General features: G+C 35.7%; 1 protein-coding gene across 1 annotated transcript; it reads left to right on the top strand.

Annotated features, from left to right (window-relative positions):
* Nucleotides 1-1,549: 1,549 nt before the first annotated feature.
* LOC126827563 (uncharacterized) lies at nt 1,550-20,594 on the top strand. The gene is made up of 11 exons (XM_056102438.1): nt 1,550-2,366; nt 3,359-3,382; nt 4,472-4,828; nt 7,947-8,171; nt 9,672-9,741; nt 10,442-12,189; nt 12,673-12,702; nt 13,251-13,610; nt 16,879-17,073; nt 17,501-17,570; nt 19,906-20,594. The coding sequence occupies exons 1-6, from the start codon at nt 2,297-2,299 to the stop codon at nt 10,830-10,832; spliced, it is 1,137 nt and encodes a 378-aa protein (XP_055958413.1). The 5' UTR covers nt 1,550-2,296; the 3' UTR covers nt 10,833-12,189; nt 12,673-12,702; nt 13,251-13,610; nt 16,879-17,073; nt 17,501-17,570; nt 19,906-20,594.
* Nucleotides 20,595-21,036: the final 442 nt, after the last annotated feature.

Here is a 21,036-nt window from a genome sequence, read left to right as displayed (position 1 = left end):
ATTTCTAATTATGTAATTTGTTTTCATTTTTGTAAATTTGTATTCAGAACCAACAGTAATAAACCTAGTATTACCACTATTGGAATGCCCTGTCGCCGTAGGAGCCATGGTGGATAAGTGAGTAAGTTGGCTAGTCTGGAGGTCCCGGTTTTAGCCGAGAGGGTTTATCTGGATTTTCCGGCGTGGTTTCCCCTTGTCAGGACGCGGGGCCGTACAAAGACAACTGTAGCCGCTCGGTTGGACGAAAAAACGAGGTCCCGTATACGCATTGGCATGCACGTAAAAGACCCCTTGGCAGCCCGAATTCGATAAAAGAGTAGGCCCATCATTCATCAGACCAAGCTGGATATTCGCTAGCCTTCGTTTTGATGGGAGAGAGGGAGAAATGGGGTTTAACGTCCACTCGACACAAACTAGGTCATTTCGGGACTAACATATGATTTAATTTTATTTACATAATTCGCTTGCGCGTAGGGGTCTTTAGCAGTGGGAGGAAACCGGAGGACCCGGAGAAAACCCACGAGGTTGGACAGGCGACCCTACTCCTTGCCACGTACAACCGGGGATTGGAAACCACACCAGTCGACTCAATGACAGACTTTATGATACAGCGCGCGCACGCTAACCATTCAGCCATCCAACCCCCCTCGTTTTGATGGGAGACTGTTGATATCAACATTCTTCAATATATACTCTGCTAAAAGAATTTACCAGGCCCCGGGATCAATTCAGTTGATAGTTTATGTACGTTTGTTGTTCATTACTTGAAATGTCTGTGTATTTATGGTGTATCTACTCCGCGGGTTTGTCTTATGAAGTGTGTGTTTATGTTTGGTGCCATCATCATGCTCTAGTCTGAATCGCGAATCACCTGCTTAAGACTGACTTTACCTATCTGCCCCCTGTAATTTGTTCAAAAATATTAATTTTTACATGGCTAAGAACGATTAAGATTCAAACATTTTTCTTTACTTAATTTCTTTCAAACATTTGAATCCAACAATTGACATAACTTTCACTTAATCGTGGATGCCCTCCTGCTGACGAAGGCCCCTGCTGCTGCCCGAAAGGCCCGTGGATGACATTGATCTCGAGGCAGTCATCAACATTTTCGCAAGTCAAATAACTTGAAAGAAACTCATTTGGTGAAATATATGCATGTCCATTGCCTCATATTTAGTTGTGTAGTATTTTACGGGTCACTTTTGTTTCCACGGAGTTGGTTATTACTCTTTGCAACACCACACTCCAATTAGAGCCCTCCAGTTTGTATCTAAACCCACATGAAAGCGCTTTAAATCTCATCTACAGCGATGTCATTTTCAAAATTTTCCTAGGGACGGCCCCGAACTCTCCTTTAATGGGGCCCTCCGTTTACCGATCCTTTAATCCGCCCCTAGTAATAGGGGTAACCGTGTTATTGCTATAGTGATATTTGTTATTGTCAAGTTCTATAATCTATAATTAAACCTCAAATAGCTTCTCATTTAGTTAGTCATTGGTTATGAAACGAGCGAGGAAGTAGATTACGCATACTACTGGCGTGAAACCTGTTCTTTATAAATATTACGTCGTCTGCTTTACAATTTTATCAATGCATATGTTAATAACAAATGTATGTGGTCACGCCAACTGAACTTTCGTAACATAAATTATAAAAAAACCTTAGCTATATCAATATTAGTCTTTAGGCGTTTGTGTATAACATGGATTGTGTATGAGATATCGTACTGGTTGTCTGTGTATAACATCGATTTTCGTGTGTGATTTCGATATCGTATTTGATTTATTGCAGATCATTTGTTTTCTGCAATGATATTTGACTAGTGAATGTAAATATTTCAAAATACGGCAAGGCGTGTCTTACCCTTGGTGTGTGTATGAACTATCTTATGTTGGGATTAATTTAAAAAGACGACATATTTGTGGTTTATAAGCTGCGGCAATTGAATAATTTATCTGGGATGTTTATTTTGAAAGTTCCACAATGGATGCATTCATGTGTTGGGTATACAAATCTACACGCAATCTATGACAGGAAGGGACCATTGAACAAGTCACCTCGTCTTACTTGTTTATTATAAATAGACTTTTAACAAGGAAATATATTATAAATGTCTAGCTCAACATATACATATTTGTGAAAGAAAGATGTTTGGTCGCTTTATGAGTGTGTATATTCACTACTACTAGATATAAATCACCAATATGTTAAAAATATGTTGGTTTGCATATTTTGTTTAAGTTTCATCGTACAAGTTTTACAGTGAAATAGTCATATAAACACCGGTGAATCATGGTCAGGTCACATAGAGAAGTATTTAGTCTCGGCGTGGCCATTATAGCATTATCTGTTGGTGTTGTTGGTAAGTACATTAATACTAGGATATCTTTCTGAAATTTCGTATATATATATATACGATTGAACCTCTAAAATATAAATTCGAAAGCTAATACAAAATGTTAGAATGATAAAAAAAACAAGACTGATGACAAAACATTAGGAATGAATGAATGAAATGGGGTTTTATGGCACGTCAGCTCCAGCCAGGCTATTTTGCGCCAAACAAATGATAAAAAGTATGAGACAAGCTATGTATTATCACATAAAGTATTCATATATACATATATAACATATGTGTTAAAAAATATGACCTATTCGAGAGCCACACAAAACAACTTCATCTCTCCTGTTAGTTCTATAGTAGCTTAGCCAATCTCCTAAGATGGTCTTAATGTGATGAAAATTGTTTGTGCCTTCAAGATCCCAAGACCGTTGCCAGCGATCATAAATGATTTCATTAATAATGGATTTAAAATCCTTATATGGAGTTAAAAGTTCGGATATGGGACAAAACATTACGAGTTTCCTTGTACTTCAGGGACTAAAAGTTGTATATGATATCACCCGTAACGATAATAAGACTGTTAAATAATTTAATTTAACTGTTTTAGATACAATAAACACCGATTTCTATCTGCTCGTGAACAGCTAATTCGAAAAGATACAAGCTAGCACAGCTTTTGATCTTTTAAGAATGACTTTTTATCAGGGCTGCGGTTTATGAACATTTTCTAAATTATCCATTTTAATGACGACGTTGTATCTTGCGAGTATTATTCGGATTCTCAAATTAATTAAATTATTATGAAACTATTATCAAAATAGTATCAGCAGTATCAGATGTACTAGAAAGGGGGACAGATTCCATTCTCATATCCCTCTCTACTTGTGAATACTTGTTCGTTCGTTCTTTGTGATATCACAGACAACTTGTCAACTGGCATATCTCATGATACTCTTTGAACAATTATTTACTCTCTACTAGTAATTTTGTATGGTTGTTTTTATTTTCAGTCAGTATGAACTGTGATAACTCAAGTAAGTAAATTGAACAATGACAAATTTTATATTTTGATTATGGGTAATATTACACAAAATAAATTCTATTGATCAATGACCATTACTATACACTATTAAAGTTATTGCCATTGAATACGGTTTATTTAGAAATTCTTATGTTTAGGTGTTTTGTTTATTGAGATACATTATGCACAATTCACGCATACTAAGAATACGAAATGAAATTGGGTTTAACGTCGTGCTGTTCTGCACTAACTAGGGTAATGATATGTGTCTTGAGGGAAAATCTGGCGGTACAGGACCATCCTCGGTATCCCCAGTGGTCTCAATCCGTTCCACTCCACTAAACGCTGGGTAAATCCATGGGGGACAGGTATTCAACTTATCTGTCCTTGATGATTGTGCTTTTTTATCGATCAATCCAATGAATCGTTACTTGCAAAACAAGTTGGCGAAGCGAAGTAACTCTCATCGGCTAAAGTAAGCAAAACCTAAATGCTCCCCTTCAAAAGACACGGTTAGGAATTAGCCAGAAGGTAGCCTAACTCTACTCAAGCGTATTTATTAACAAAAAATTACAATATTGATATTACATATTAATGAAGACCAGGCAGGTATTTGTATATGTAGGTTCAAGAGTTTTATTAAGAATGGTATCTTGATTATGTTGATTCGTAATATCACAACTCAAACCATTATAGACCGGAGGCTCAGTGGGGTGGGGTGGGGAGGGGGGCCGGGTTACCAAATGGGCACAAAACCAGACCCAACTTTTCTATAGTAAAATTTTGCGTAGAATACGGTGGTAATCAGCCACGCCGAAAAATCCCAATGGACTTTCTCGCCCAACAGCGGGATCGAACACGGGACCTCCATGTTTGCGAACCAACGTCTTACTCACTGGTCCACAACCTGCTCCAAATTAAACAAATCATCAGACGGTATTTTATTTATATTTTCTTCTACTATCCGTTCATGAATTTAAATTAGAACAAATGCAATCGTAATCTGTATAGTTTCTGTATTCACATTTTTATTTTTAAACGTATTTTACCGTCATTTTCTGAGTTGTTGAGTTATTTAATTTATGTAATTGTTTTTTTAAAGGTGTGCCACCTGTAGTGCCGTTTTGTAGTGCCCTGTCAGTTAGTGGAAGGGTTGTTTATTTGTCTGGGATAACATTTGGAACAAATGGCATCGATTGTAATTGTTACATTACTATTACTACATCTACTCAGTATCCTGTGGAAATTAAAATAAGGAATGTAACTACTGCTTCCAACAAGTGTGATTATTCATTACATTCTGTATATAAAAATAATAATCAAAGGCTGTATTCGTGTGGTGAAAATATAACTAAAGCGAGTTTTGATTTGAACGCTATGGAAACTGTGAAATTGCATATGGAGATAGGAACTAATAACAGTGCTGGATTTCCGTTTTGTCTTGAACTAGTTGGTCAAGGTAAATATGTCTCGATCTATTTGATTAAATCAGTCGCTATATATATTTCGTAAAGATTTGTACAGTGTTGTTAAGCACAACGATTGTAACACAGCCAAAAATAATAGACAGCAATGTCTTTCGTCAAGGCCGATAATTCTTTGCTTCATGTTGGTCTTCGAAATTAACTTCAATTTAGACTTATTCTCCACGGAGTCAATATTACTCCAATATATCTACATTAAAATGAAAAACTCAGAAACTCATTGTTCTTATAAAATACGTTTTTATAATAAGTAGGATACATTTCAAATGCAACAGTTTATAACAGTTAAGATGTAACATTTATAAGCACAAGCATTATTCAAAAATAAAACATCTGAAAATATATGTCCCTCTAGGAAGGTCGATTGGACTCGAATTAGTATAGAAGAAGGCCAAACAGCTCTTTGTTTAGTGTTCTTAATTCTTAGTCCATAATTTTTATGTATCCAATTGTTGTCTTCGACATCTGTATAAGTATCCTTCTTTAATTTAATTGTATTTTAATATAATGAAACAAATTTATATATGCAAATCAAAATATTACATTTACATTTCACCAGAATCATACAACGAAAAATATATCTCGAAAAGCAAATCTCCCAATACCAATCTTGCAAAACCAATTAAACCTCTTCAAGGACCCAAATATGACTTCATATAATTCAAATCAAAAATAAAAAACACCCTTCGTTCTCCTTCAACCCGCTTTAACCAGAGCGGGTAATCTCCGACAGCGTTGTCAGAGGTTTGCCACTCTAGTTAGAGTGGGTTGAGGAAAACGAAGGAGGTTTTATTTTTGACTCATGCTTATATTTGTTATATCGTACCGAAAATATAGTTTGGTGAGGATGATGATTCTATTAGTGGTTAACGTCCGCTTCCAACGAGGATGATATCACAGACAAGTTGTCTTATTTTCAATTTTATTATCTTAGCGCACAAGTGGGGAATTGGGAAGGCGCTCCAATCTCAAGGCCCCATACGTTCACACCAGGGATCAAATCCACAACCACAAGCCAGAGGTGACCGACTAGCTAGACCTCAAAGCACGATACTTTAGACCATTAGGCCCAATTATTAGACTCCCGCTCGCTGGTCGCCATTACCTCTGATTTCTAAGATGAGCGATTTATTGATTATTGGCATTCATACTTAATTTGGAGAGACCGAACAACCAAAATTCTAATTTCCTTAGATAAAGATCGACATGTACATTTTCCTGCTACTTTGCAGGAAATATTCCCTAATTTGGACAGCTACATAGTTTGATAATTACGAGGGAAAATAATGTTTTTTTAATAAACAAATTAATGTAGGTCTTATCTACTTCCTTAGCCTTTCCATTTTGTCCCATCTAACAAAACTTGTTTACGGTTTACACGACTCCTAATATGTAAACCTGGTCTGGAGCAGGGGGGATCACGGTAAGTAAGACGCCGGCTCGCTAGCCTGGAGGTCGGGTGTTCGATCCCTGCATTGGCCGAGAAAGTTCATCCAGATTTTCCGACGTGGTTCCCCCTTGTCAGTGATGCAGGACGGAGGGCCTGACAAGGACAGCTGTCTAGTCGTTCGGATGGGACGAAAAACCAAGGACCCGTGTACACATTGGCGTGCACGTAAAAAATCCCTTGACAATTGGAATTCGAGATAGGAGTAGGCCGTAGTGCCGCTGTCCGGGCAAAATTTCCCTCAAAGCACACTGTATGGCGTATACCCGTCTTCATTAGCCCAATTCGGAGTAGGACGTTAAACCCCATTTCAATTCATTTGATCTGAAGTACATGCTGAAGAAAGTCAAAAGGCCTCAAATATTTTCGGGTCTGACATCAAAAATCTCTCTAATTTATACTTATTAATTTATACTTATTGCCCCAATAACACTATTCATGAGTTCTTTGTTGTTTCGTATTCCGAGTGCCAGAGGTCATGTGCACCCTCATACCCACCCAACATCAAGAACGAGTTATTAAGAAAGGGGCACACCAAACCGAGCATCCGTCCTTACCAGAACTCAGTCAACTACGATCTTTTTAGCAAAGAATTACTTTTCCACAGAAAATTAGATAAATTTACATACATTTTAATTACTCTAGACATCACACGGATCTGGCCCATTTGTTATAAATTCAAACAATCCACCTATATATCAGCGGTACAAAATTACTAATATAAGTTTTGATTATCATACTTTCCATAGCTAGGTAATTATAATAGAGGATCGTCGTTTTCAAATCTTAAATAAAACCAAAATTAAAAAAAAACACAAATGATTTCCCGTCAGTCAGTTACCAACAGGATAATTTATATTTAGTTTTTAAACTGGTCTAAACATCTGCAGCCAGAAATATGCCGTCTTTTGGATATTATTTGACTTTTCAGATAATGAAATAAAACCAAGTACGAACAATCCAAACAATTAGACAAAATTCGAAGTCCTAAAAAAAGGGTATAGGAAATATAGTGTAATCAGCAAATAAACTGTTCACCATGTACAAAATACACGACAAACAGTGGTAACAGGTGTCCGGAAGAGTTAGTTTACCCTGACTGGCGCCACACCCGCCATAGCTGTATCCAAACCATTAGACGAAATCTCGGTAAAATAGCATGATTGGCCAATGGACTATCCGTATGCAAAATGCACGTGATGAACAGTGTTAACGATGTAGTAGACATAATCAGGGAGATAGTATACGCGTCAATTTAATATATCTAGAATAATAGCCGAAAGAGACATGTTATATTTACCAATCAAGTCAATATGATGGCCATAAAACTTTTTAAAGTTTTTTGTAAGTTTAGTGCTGGGCAAGTATCCCTGTAGTTGAAGCTTAGATGACAAATGCCTCGATCTACTTAAAAAAAATCAGAATAAAATGAACAAGCTCTCGCGTAACACATTAGCTGAGACACAAACACCCCATAAGCTGGCGGTATTGGAATGTTACTACTAATGAGTGGATTGTTAACAATCGGAAAGTCAAAGTCATCACGTAGATCTTACATTTAAATATATGTGGACAATTTGGAATGTTTCCTATTTATTCCAGACTGTGATTCTTGCGTTGTAATGCAATCAATTATTTTTTTTTAGGTTCTAATATACTATTAGCATGCATGTCCAAGTCAACAACAACAGTGTCAACAACAACTTTAACATACATGAAATTGACAAGCACAATCAATTTCAAGTCAACTATTTCGAACACAAGTACTGGGCGAAAAGAAGGTACGAGGTATACGACGGCTCCATCTAACACCAGTAGTGCCATTCCTTCAACAACTGAATCACAACCGAATAATGGTGATACTGATAGATGTAAGTATATTGGTCATCCGTATGTACTCCTAAAGATCTATTTTTAAATCACGATGCAAAAAAAAAGGAGCATAAAATGAATCAAAAAGCTCTCGTGATTTATGTGTATAAAAAAAATTAACTCTTTGAATGCAATTCTTTTTTTAAAAATATATTGACAATATTTTTGGTGTTGGGGGGAACGGGGGGGGGGGCATTTTGTATATATCTATATATGTTACAATACAACCATATCATAACGCAATTGGAAAATAATAGGAAATTACTTTACAATGTTGTTTAAAATAACTTTATATGATTATTTACTCACCAGAGTTGATAATCGCCAGGCAAGGCTGTAGACCAACCGGTTCATTCCTACGTTGACCGTGAAGGTCCCATTATCCTGGAAGGGAAAATGTGACAAAAAGGAATGAAATGAAATTTAGTTTAATGTCCACACTGTTCTGCTTCGACTGGGCTAATGAAGACGGGCATACGTCATACAGTGTGCGAGGAAAATTGCTAGTCACCAACGGTGGCTCGGTCGATGGCTGTGATTCTGCTAAAACGGCGAATGGTGTACGCCCAAAAATAGGTATAATACGATTTGATGATCGGGATTCCTTTATTTCCCGCGTATTTTTTATTCTGCTGTAAAAATTAGAACTACCTAAAAATTCACAACGAAACGAAGAAATGACATGTGCTGATTCTTTAAAAACGCACTCCTCACAATGCGTTAATTTTTTTAAGTTTTCAATTGCTGTCAAATTTATTTTCTTCAAACGTAAACTAAAAGGCCTAATATTTATCGGCTATAATAAAAACTGAATTTATAAAATATCATTAGAAATACGTCTAAAAAAACGTTCATACTGAGGACGTGAACTTTGCTGGTGCCTGACTGTAACTCGCAAACTATTAGTCAGAGTCCTTACGTAAACAGGGATTCCTAAAAGAGTACAAGAACATATATGTAGTTAACTGATATGAAGTATTTAATATCCAGAATAGAAGTGATATTGTATTCTGGATGACTGGGGTGTATATACTAGTTTTTGTATTTAATATCCAGAATAGAAGTGATATTGAATTCTAGATGACTGGGGTATATATACTAGTTTTGGTTACCATGTATATAAACTAATTAATCGAATAGTATAAGGTATGCTTATCTATGAAAGGATTAGAGGGATAACCCAGTCAATACTTCATTGCTAACTGATTAAGTAGCTATAGTTTAGCTAATTGCTAATCCTTTGGAGTCTGGTCTGATCATGAAATGTAAATCAGTCACTATAACAATACTTTGGAGATGAACACTTAGTAAGAACGGGTGAATTTTTAGAAGATATGTTACTACAATATTTAACGCATTCACGGTGTAAAATTTCTTCCGTTCTGTTTGTATATATAATAATATATTGTATTATATTGTGATTGGTATAATGTGTGTATTCTATTTGCAGTCATTGGTATAATAATTGGATCTATCCTTGTTTTGTATTATATTTTTAGTGATTGGTATAATAGTTGGATCTATTGTTGGTCTTCTGGTCGTAATTGCTTTAGTTATTATAATTGTCTGGTCAGTAAAGAAACAATTTTATATCCATTTGATTTTGTTACTCGTTATCTGTTCATAAAGCGTCGAAATATCGATGTGATGCATAATGGCGCTAATACATTTAGTAAACCTTTTACATTAAAAATTCGGAGCTGAGATGTCAATTTATTCCAAAACTGGACAATACACTTGTCTAACCGTTGTGTTTTGCGGTTGCATAAAATTAATTTAAGAATAAAATACTGTTATATACATAGTTTTCGTCATAAAGTCAGTGATCGCGTTATTGACTTTAACTGTCAGTAGGGGCGTGAAGATGGATTTAGCATTTAGCAAACAGTGTTTTCTGTGAGGAATGTGGCGCTCTGAACAACAAGTAGTATTCTCAATTTACAAAATGAACTTTCAGATTATGACTTGTTTCAGTTTATAGTTCTCATTATTACCATTGTAAATATGGATTTTGCATGTTGTCCGATCTTCAAATCATTAATAACGAATACAATATCTCCTAGATAGGAAATGAAATAAGGTCTACCATCCAACTTTTCTGTACCGTCTGGGCTAATGAAGACGGCTTACACCATACAGTGGGCTATCTCCTACGGGATTGGCATGCATCAATCTCTTATTGTAAATACATTTTATTCTTAAAAGTTATCGTGCAATATAGCAGAACCATTCCGCATACTTTAGTTATACTAATATTTATCTGTTTTAGCTTGGTGAAAAGACGAAAGACAAAGCCTCCTTATGAGACTCCACTGGAACCACAAGATAGGCCACATGTAAATGCAGCTGTAACACCCAACAACAACGCAAACGGTCACAACAACCAAAATACGCAAGTTGGTAACCATGGAATGATCTATTTAGAAAATGATCTTTATAAAAGTATTGATGACGACGAGCCGGTAGGAAGAAAGGGAAGTAACCACGAAGGCATGATATATCTTGAAAATGACCTTTATATTTCAAGCAATGATACTGATAACGTTCACCAAGATGCAGAAAACTCAGTTTCTCATCAACCTGTTGAATATGCTGTGGTTAATAAAACCGCCAAGAAAAGTAGTTCTGGTAATGGCGCGTCAACGGGTCATACAGTTTGACCCCTTGGTGACGAATACACGCTTGTACAAAAGAAATAGTTATAAAACATCAAATAACTTAGAAAAGAGAAGCGATAGTATATGTTCAAACCAATTGCATTTTCAGTTAATTATGTCTTTTTAAATTATATTATATGCATGTACATACATATAAATTCAAAATCATTACTTTTAAGTGGTAACTTGCAATCAGGTCCAGTCAGGATATTTTTGTATAAATGAAATAAAACTTCGGAGCTAGATTCTGATAACAAAACAGGCTACAAGTGTTTTAGTTATATCATGAATAATGACAATAATAACCACAAATCTAATTGTGATATTGAATTGTGATACTCAGACGTGATGTGATATTTTCTAAGAATTTAAAAAAAGTGTTCATCCCTATATATTAATGTATTACCACAATTATCACAAGTCTTTTTCTATGATTCGCCGTGTCTTACAATGAGTATCAATTTCACGAGCCAAGGTTCGAAAACTGCGAATGGTAACTAACAGCAACTGATACAGAAAGCTGATTATAATTATCATATAAAACTGCGGCCATTGCTCCATATAGTGACTGGTGTTGTGGAAGGGGCAGGTTATACTTATTTCTATCATAGGACATCCTGAATAACACCCCTGTCTCATTTGAGGAGTTCACATACTAAACAAATGTGGTGGTTTGGATGTATCTTTAATTCCTTGAATGACATTTAGAAGTAGAGGTATAATATTCATAATAACACAACTTTATGGATTTACTACTTCTTAGTTTATTACATGCAACGTTTCAATACTCTTACAGGTATCTTTATCAAGCTGACCTGGTGTGTTATTATGAATGTTATTATGAATATCTTTAAGTTGCCATATTTATATAGAATGAGACATGGTTAGTTATTAATATTGTCAATACCTGTACACATGTGTTTGTTTGAACGCATCTTGTCGTATTTACAGAGTTTTGTTATTAATATTGTCAATACGTATAACATGGAAATAAAGGATCACTAAAGTCGCCTTAATCTTTATCCAATATATTAACCCTTTCATAGACAACAGCTGAATGTGAATATACATTGTTTCATAACTAAAGATTTATTCCTCAAACAGTGACAATTGAACAAGTCACCTCGCCCTACCTGTATATTATAAACATACCTGTAACAAGGAAGTATATTATTATTGTATAAATATAAAGCTCAACGTATAGGTATTTATTGCAAGAAGAGTGTCATATGGTATTCGTTATGTTATTTCACTACTAGTTTCATCTCGCAGGCTTTATACGGGTGCATCATGGCCATGTCGCACACCGCGGTATTTAGTTTCATCGCAACCATTATGATATTACATATTGGTACTGTGGGTAAGTAAAGATATTAATACTAGTTGTGTGGTTATTAAATAAGATTTTCTTCATACATGGCATATTTAACCGCCATCCTAGAATACTAGTGTATGTATGTATATATCTGATATTTAATTGCAAAATGTTATGAATTGACGTACTAAAAGGTATGAATAACACTTGATGCATTATGTAAGAATTATATAACAAGCCGACACTGATCGCTCTAATAGCTTTAAAATAGATAAAGAAAAAGGGTGGTACAGGGTGAATAAACGTGTAATTTATAACTTGTATAACATTTGAGGCCAAAAGAAAGACCTGCAACAGACAGATTGAGCTCTTACATAATAATTCAACTTTAATAAAGAAAACTTTTATCACATAGATTTTGTATATCATATTGTCATTTGAAGTGGTTGGAATTATATTTGGCATATCGTACTCATAATTAATCCACACACTGGTCAAGTAATGGTGCTTTTTCTTTTTATATTGCAGTCGGCATGAACTGCGATACGTCAAGTAACAGTAAGTAAATCTAACTTAGACAATTGCGACATTACACAAAATAAATTCCAGCGACCATTGATGTACACAAATAAAACAGCTCTTACCATTGCATTTTTAACGACTGATTTAATTCAGACACATTTTAAAAAATTCATACTGCAGTACTTTGCAAATATGGAATGGATGTCAATGCGGAACATTAATTCAAAGTCCGCCGTCGGAAGGCTAGACTTTACGTAATAAATCCAACGACATTTTGCCTTCGTGTTCTATTCAGTTGTTAATTATTGGTTTCATTTTAGACATTTCTTTAATATATATATCTTCTTTATATATTAATTTGGCCTGGAGAGAGGCTTATAGACAAATGAAATGAGGTTTGGCCTGGAGAGAGACTTATAGGCAAATGAAATGAGGTTTAACGTCCTACTGTTCTTCGTCGACTGGGCTATTAAAGACGGGGTGGGGCTTAGGCAAATCAATTATGTGTCTTTTTTCAAAATAATCTTTATATCATCATTATATTAGTTTCAGTAATTGCGTGACTAATTAATTTTATTTTAAAGATGTGTCACCTGTAGTGCCGTTTTGTAGTAACCTGGAAACCAGCGGAAGGGTTGTTTATTTATCTGGGATAGATAACAGAACAAATGGTATTGGATGTATTTGTTCCATCACTTTAACTACATCTAATCAGGGTCCTGTAAAAATTGAAATAAATAATGTAACCACTACCTCCAGCTTATGTGACTATGCCTTATATTCTGATTATTCAAATACAAGTAGCTTACTGTATTCGTGTGGTGTAAATTTAAAGAATACAATTTTTAATTTGACCGCTATGGAAACTGTGAGACTGCATATGGAGACAGGAACTAATAATGCTGTCGGATTTCCGTTTTGTCTTGAACTATATAGTCAGCGAGGTAAATATGTTTCACTCTTATTTAATAAAATCATTAATTGTATATGATGCGTAAACCTTTGTCCAGTTATTTTTTATCACAACGACCCATGAGACGTAAGACGTAAACCTGATCTGGAATAGGCGGTATAAGAGATAAAGGCCATAAATGTTTCTCTGGTCCGATTTCAAATAAAATATATATTTAACCATGGCTACATTCCATTTTTAATTGTGTGTCTCTAGTAGAGGATAAGCACATGCACAGGTTTCCATCCAAAAACCAAGTTCGCATCTGAAAAACTTGAGATACACAAGCTGGAAGTAGAGACAAGTAAACATGCAATTTCAGGCCCTACATTTCAACCTAACCAACCTCTCAACTCTTGTATCCTTCCGCATCAAAATTATGAATATTCACCAAAACCTGGCAGAAAATGTATTTTCAAACCCATTTCCTCGATTCTACACCAAAAAGTCAACAAAAATCGCCATGCAAAAGGGGGAAAAAGGAAAAGGGAGAGGAAGACTAAAAATAGCTTTGGCCCTTGTTTCGTGGGTGACGGCGTAGGAATATTTGGTGATCTGTGTCCTATATAGGGGTGAAACTTCAGGTATCACCAAAAGGCCCTTTTTATTTCCCCCCCATGTGTTCTGGCAACATGCCGGTGAAAGAAAATCAAAATCAAAAAATAACTGTAAAAATGATGGCCCTTTAAGTACACATGCTGCTTTATGTACACTGGTGCATCTCAGGTCCATAGGCCTTTTGTGCTAAAATTTAAAAATCTTTCTTATTAAAGGCAGTATCTGAGTTCTGTGAAAAAATTAGACAAGTTACAAAGAAACTACATAGAAAACACTCATAATTAGGAATTTTTTTCAAAAATATAATTTTTTACTGCCATGTGATGAAAAATGTACAAAATTTACATGTAGCATCTCTCAAAATACCAATAATTTTCCACTTTTTTAAATATCCGGACGGACAAGAAATATATTTTTAGAATCTGTGGACAATATGCAAACAGAAAAAATGCAAACCAGTTGCAATGATTGTAATATTGGAGATCTATACTGAAACATGTGTGCCTACCCCCTGAACATGCCACTGATTGGATTAATCTAATCTATGGTTGCAGCACTAACATTACCAAAGGAATCTGTCTAACAGCTATGATTTACCATCCCTGGCTAACATATGCACATATAAACTCAAATAGGTGCAATAAATATGAATTATGGTTAAAAATAGGCCTTGATGAATGAAAAAAATGCCATATTTGGTCTATGATCACCCCTCTCTAACAGAAGGGTCACAGAATACACAATTTTCACAAATTTGGGAATATTTCAATGTTTCCAACATCTCAAACCTCAGAGGCATGTTACAAATTTGTATTGCAATCCTTGTGCTGAAGCAAGATGTCTGGAACTTTAATTAATTTCCTGAAAAAATGAAGTCAAAAAAGTAGTCATGACAGAATTGACAACATAAAAAGAGGCCTGAAAAGGAGAAAAATTAATATTTTATTGTTCTATAGGCAACATAAATGCAGCAAACACCACAAATGCTGGATTTTGATAAGAAAATATTGAACATTAAACTGATATTTACACATCTACACCAGTTTTATATCTGGGTGTGGTCTCATTGGCCTGAAATGCCTCAGGGTTCTACGTTTGACTCTGAACAAATAAGGGTTAGAAATCCTTGAAATGCACAAAAAAAATATTTTTGGGTGAAAAATAACATTCTTAGCTGTAATTCAACCACAAATTCCAATTAAGATCATTTAAATGTCAACACAGGTGCATTTAAATCCCTCAAAACACATTAATGGAAAAGGGTGGGGTGGGGCATTTATTGCCTCTCTAAACAGAATGATGGAGTAAAAAATGTCTAGAAAGGCTGGGATATTGCTTCCTACATGAAGGAAATGCAAGAATTTAATGTTTCAAAGAAGAAAAAAATGCTTATTCTGGGTAAAATAGTGGCAAAATTGAGCCAACCCCTGTTTTGAACATTTTGTACAAACCCATCTGCTGTACATTATTAACTCAGTGTTACCAATTTTCAATTTTCTGTAGGAAAACTGGAGCTATTTCTAAACCTGACAAACATGTAGATCCCATCTAAGTTATATTAGCAAAGAAAATATGGGCATTTTTAGACATTTTGACTCATTTTAATAGTCATGAAAATATTAATTTCTACATCGAAATGGGGGGAATCTCAAGATTTTTTGTGAATATTACTGATTTTTAGACAAATTTTGGTGAAATTTCAATACTGTTCACTTTATCTGTGCTTTCTGAGACTGAATAAGCCAACATTGGGCATTAGAATATTTTACTTACTCTTAAAAATTCAATAAAAATTGAAACTTGAGAAATTTGCAGTAAAATCACAATTTTTCTTCAAAACTTTGATTTTTTTTTTTTTAATTAACTTTTTTTAGTTTTTCTGTAGCCAAACTATTTTATTCATATTTTCTGAGAATTTAATCTTCATATTTTCAAAACTAAGGCATATCAGTGACAGCCTTATCACACACAGACAGGCCACAGATCACTAAAGATTTCCCCATTGACTCCAATGTTAATTCTCGTATCTTAGACCGGCTCTAACTTTTTCCCAAATTTTCGTTGGGTAAAACGCTTTCTACCACAGATGGAGGAACATGTGGCAACCACTTGCCCAAAAGCACGTATGAGGTTCTTCATGAAAAACTTGAGATACACAAGCTGGAAGTAGAGACAAGTAAACATGCAATTTCAGGCCCTACATTTCAACCTAACCAACCTCTCAACTCTTGTATCCTTCCGCATCAAAATTATGAATATTCACCAAAACCTGGCAGAAAATGTATTTTCAAACCCTTTTCCTCGATTCTACACCAAAAAGTCAACAAAAATCGCCATGCAAAAGGGGGGAAAAGGAAAAGGGAGAGGAAGACTAAAAAATAGCTTTGGCCCTTGTTTGGGTGACGGCGTAGGAATATTTGGTGATCTGTCGGCGTAGGAATATTTGGTGATCTGTGTCCTGTTGTGACGTCCACGGCACAATATATTTTTCCATATATTTTAATTACTCTGGATAGCACATTGTCATCATGCATTGTTTTATGAATTTGAGGCTTGGCAGTCCACGAGAAGCACAATAACATTTGTTATAGGTAGTTTACATAACATTAACAACATACTTTACTTTTCTGGTCTTTAATGATCCTCTGGCATGTTGGCTATGTTTTGCTTAGGGGGCTTTAATACTGTTAATATTTTTTTAGGTTCTCATATAAGACTAGAGTGTAGACCTACACCACAGTCAACAACAACAACCAATACGTCACCAACACCATTAACATCCATGAAATCTTCAAGCACAGACAATTTCATGACGACAATTTTTGACAACCAAAATATACCAATCTTCAATGAAGATGCGTCTAAACCACAAACAAACAATGGTGATTCTGATCGATGTAAGTATGTATATTGGTCATTTGTTGATTATCTCATGATCGGTGTATTAAATTATACAGACAGTTGTCGTTCGTTATTTTGTTATTAAAAAAGTGTGGTAATAAATTAGAAAATATATTAATTACATAATTTAAAAACAAGTTTTCTTGTAATATTCCCTCTTAAATAGTTTGTTTGACCAGGATAATCATAAGTCAAGAGTCTAGACCAATAAGGTTCAACCTGGCGTTGACCGAGAAGACCCCTGTCACTACTCTATTTCAGGTTATAGGGTCCTAAAACGTTTTTAAGGGAATATTCCTTTAATATACAAATTATTCTTATGTGTAATTACTTCTAATCCGGTGTTTGTATTATATTTTTAATTGTGTTTACAGTGATTGGTAAAATAATTAGATCTATCCAATATTTGTATTATATTTTCAGTGATTGGTATAATAATTGGTTCAATTCTAGCTGTTCTGGTCGGGGTAGCTTTAGTTATTATAATTGTCTGGTCAGTATACAAAACATTTAAATCTTATGTTAATGTTATTAATCAATTAAAACAACATCGAAGTGATGTTCAATGGGGCTATTGCATTTTCCAAAACGTACAGCAAGTAGCCATCAGCAACAACTTAAAGGACAATATTGGTGCCAGTCATTATCATATATGTGATAGAGCTGGTTAAACACATTCCAAATATAATTTTAACACAGAGATCATTGCTACGATAGCTGAGTAATACAGGTTTCCTGAATAGGAAGTGACGAACGCCAAAGGAAAACACGAGCCATCTCTCTATATAACTGACTGATGTGACGAGTGATAACAGATACACGGCCGAATTTCTGCCCACTAATAATTCCTTTCAAGACCAAAAGTTGTTATATGGGACTGTAAGACGATACCTGACAAAATCAAGGACAGATAACTCATCTGATAACTATTTTATATCAGTAGATATATGGCCACAGATCACTAATTATTTCCACATTGACTTTAATGTTAATTCTCGTCTCTTAGACCGGCTTTAACTTTTTCCCAAATTTTCGTTGGGTAGAACGCTTTCTGCCACAGATGGAGCCATGGGCGTCACACATGGGGGGGGGGGGTCCGACCCCCCCAATTGATTTTCTGGGGGGCCTGAATATACTTGCCCCTCCCCCCCCCCCAAAAAAAAAAATAAAAAATTTCAGGCCCAAACTCCTATTTATTTACAACAATTATTAGGATTAGTTAACATTCTATCTGTATAAAACCTGTACATATCCCAATATGGTTTACATTGCTAAAATAAAACACAGAGGGAATCATCCTGGAAATATGTGTGGAGTAAAAAGTAACTATGTTCCATAAAATTGTGTCTAGTTAGCCTGTCAGTAATATTTTGTTAATCTTTTCCTGCCACTTATCAGAGTGAATCGCATGTAGGTACCCAAAAACATTATCACCTAAACCAAATATTTATTGCCCGCTCAGCCAGCCACGTAACAATAATACTTTGCACGCGGTGTCTGGGCCAATCAGCAAACAAGTTGTGTAGACAGCATGGCCACATGGTGTTTGTTTGTTTTTTTTAGGGGTTTTAAAAAAGGGTTAGGGTTAGGGTTGAGTACACCCCCCAATATATATTTCACGACTACGCCTCTGGATGGAGCAACATGTGGCAAACTCTTGCCCAAAAGCATGTATGAGGTTCACCATGAAAAACTTGAGATACACAAGCTGGAAGTAGAGACAAGTAAACACGCAATTTCCGGCCCTACATTTCAACGTAACCAACCGCACAACTCTTGTATCCTTCCGCCTCAAAATCACGAATATTCACCCAAACCTGGCAGAAAATGTATTTTCAAACCCTTTTTTTCGATTCTACACCAAAAAGTCAACAAAAATCGCCATGCAAAAGGGGGAAAAAGGGAAAGGGAGAGAGAGACTAAAAATAACTTTCGCCCTACATTCGTGGGTGACAGCGTAGAAATATTTGGCGATCTGTGTCCTATATACTCTTCAAAACAAGAAGGGGATATTCAGAAACAATACAAAACTGCGGAAATGCACTGCTGTTTTTATTAGAAGTAACCAATGTATGTTAATAACAGGCCAATTGCCTACACATGAACATAAACAGTTCATATGGGCGGCTTATCTGACGCCCCCATTTCACTCGCAAAGAGATACACCGTCAAAAGTGAAAATAGACGTTTTTGATTTTTGTCTTAATAATGAGTAATTGCTCCACCAATCCTCAGACATTCAGCAATTCTTCGTGGCATGCTACTAATCAACCGTCCAATCACGATTTGGGGCAATCTGACCCACTCCTCTTGCAGTACCACGGCCAATTCTTGCAGTGTTGTTGGTTGACGTTGACGTCGACGAACACGTCTCCTGATCAAATTAAACGCAACACACTAAAGCAAAGATATGCTAAACAGTAAATCTTATGCAAGAACCGATAGGAAAGCAAACATGGATAGATAAACTAGCACGCGGCAGTTTTCATCAACCCTTCCTTGAAGTGTCAAATTTGACAATGAACCCCTCCCACGTGTATGGCGCTATTGCGTGTCGCATGTGCAGCTCGGTGGTTCTGTTGGGGCGATAAGTCTTCATCTGTGAGCATACTCTCAAAGCATGTCAAATGTCCATGACTATTTATTAATCGCAGCCTGCATAGGTATTTGCATTTTAATATCCCCTACTTTTTTACAAAGCTAAGAAACACATTAGGCTCCCGTCCACCAGTTAGTCGCAATACTCACAAGTTCTCACTAGTTTTTGCAATAATGTCGTCACTTAAGTTTGTTTAGATATCTTATTAAAAAATATTTCCTTGTTTTAGTTTGGTGAAAAGACGAAAGAAAGATGTCATATATGAAACGCCACGACAACCACAGCAGAGTTCACATATTTATATGGATTTACATGTTGAACCCGTAAACACTGGAACGCAGCAAAACAACATTTATGTGAACAGCGTGGTGATTTAAAAAAACATATATTGACTTTTAGTAGATGGGAATAATTGGGACTAAGTCTTCACCAGGATAATATTACAGGTTTCAACAACTTGTCACACAAAAAGTGATGTACTGCTTTTTAAATGACTCGCAAAGCATGTGTTATCTATGACAGAAACTAATGAAATATTGTGTAATCGTGCTGGTTCACAAACTATTAAACCCTATATGTACTCTCATTACAACGATGTGTAAAACTGAATGACGACCTTTCAGATGCGTTCACAAAAATGAAATGAAATGGGGTTTAACGTCCTACTGTTTTGCTCCGAACTGGGCTAATGAAGACGGGCATGCGCCATACAGTGTGCTATGAGGGAAATTTTGCCCGAACAGCGGCACTACGGCCTACTCTTATATCGAATTCCAACTGTCAAGGGATCTTTTACGTGCACGCCAATGTGTACACGCGACCTCGGTTTTTTGCCCCATCCGAACGAATGTTTTTAATTAAAATGTCTCTTCTTTATTTTATTTCAATATTTTTAATAAATGCTTTGTTTGAACCCTATTGATTTATTCTCGTTCTTCACGAGATGCCTGAAGAAAGGCTTCCATTATGACCAGAGTTCAACCTTGTTGATATCCAGACTAGTTTGCAACAAGATGGTGTCGAGATCGGGACATCAAGTAATATCTTATTACTGCACAATGGCGTCAGCCTGAGTCTTCTTTCAATATATTGACTCAACGTCTTAATCCCCAACTATCCAGCAAGTGCATTTCATATTGGGTTATGAAACGAGGAAGTGTAAAGCGTTCTCTATAAATAATACATCGTCTGCTTTATTAATGCATATTTTAGTAACAAGAGGTATATGGTAGGGTGGCCCATGCACCTACAGAAATACAGTCAACCGCTGATAGTTCGAGACTACCACTGAAGCGTGCACATTCGGCGTGTCGAGGCCAACTTTCTGACAGTATGATACTATAAATAGCCATGGCACGTG

This window comes from Patella vulgata, chromosome 7, assembly GCF_932274485.2.
Source record: "Patella vulgata chromosome 7, xgPatVulg1.2, whole genome shotgun sequence".
NCBI classification, from domain to species: domain Eukaryota; kingdom Metazoa; phylum Mollusca; class Gastropoda; family Patellidae; genus Patella; species Patella vulgata.
The sequence above is the reverse complement of the archived record's forward strand: the minus strand, read 5'-3'. Positions and strand labels throughout refer to the sequence as shown.

Coding starts and splice junctions, on each gene's coding strand:
- LOC126827563 (XM_056102438.1), top strand. CDS start 2,297: ATGGTCAGGTCACATAGAGAAGTATTTAGTCTCGGCGTGGCCATTATA. Junction 2,367..3,358: donor ATTATCTGTTGGTGTTGTTG/GTAAGTACATTA, acceptor TTTTATTTTCAG/TCAGTATGAACTGTGATAAC. Junction 4,829..7,946: donor TCTTGAACTAGTTGGTCAAG/GTAAATATGTCT, acceptor ATTTTTTTTTAG/GTTCTAATATACTATTAGCA.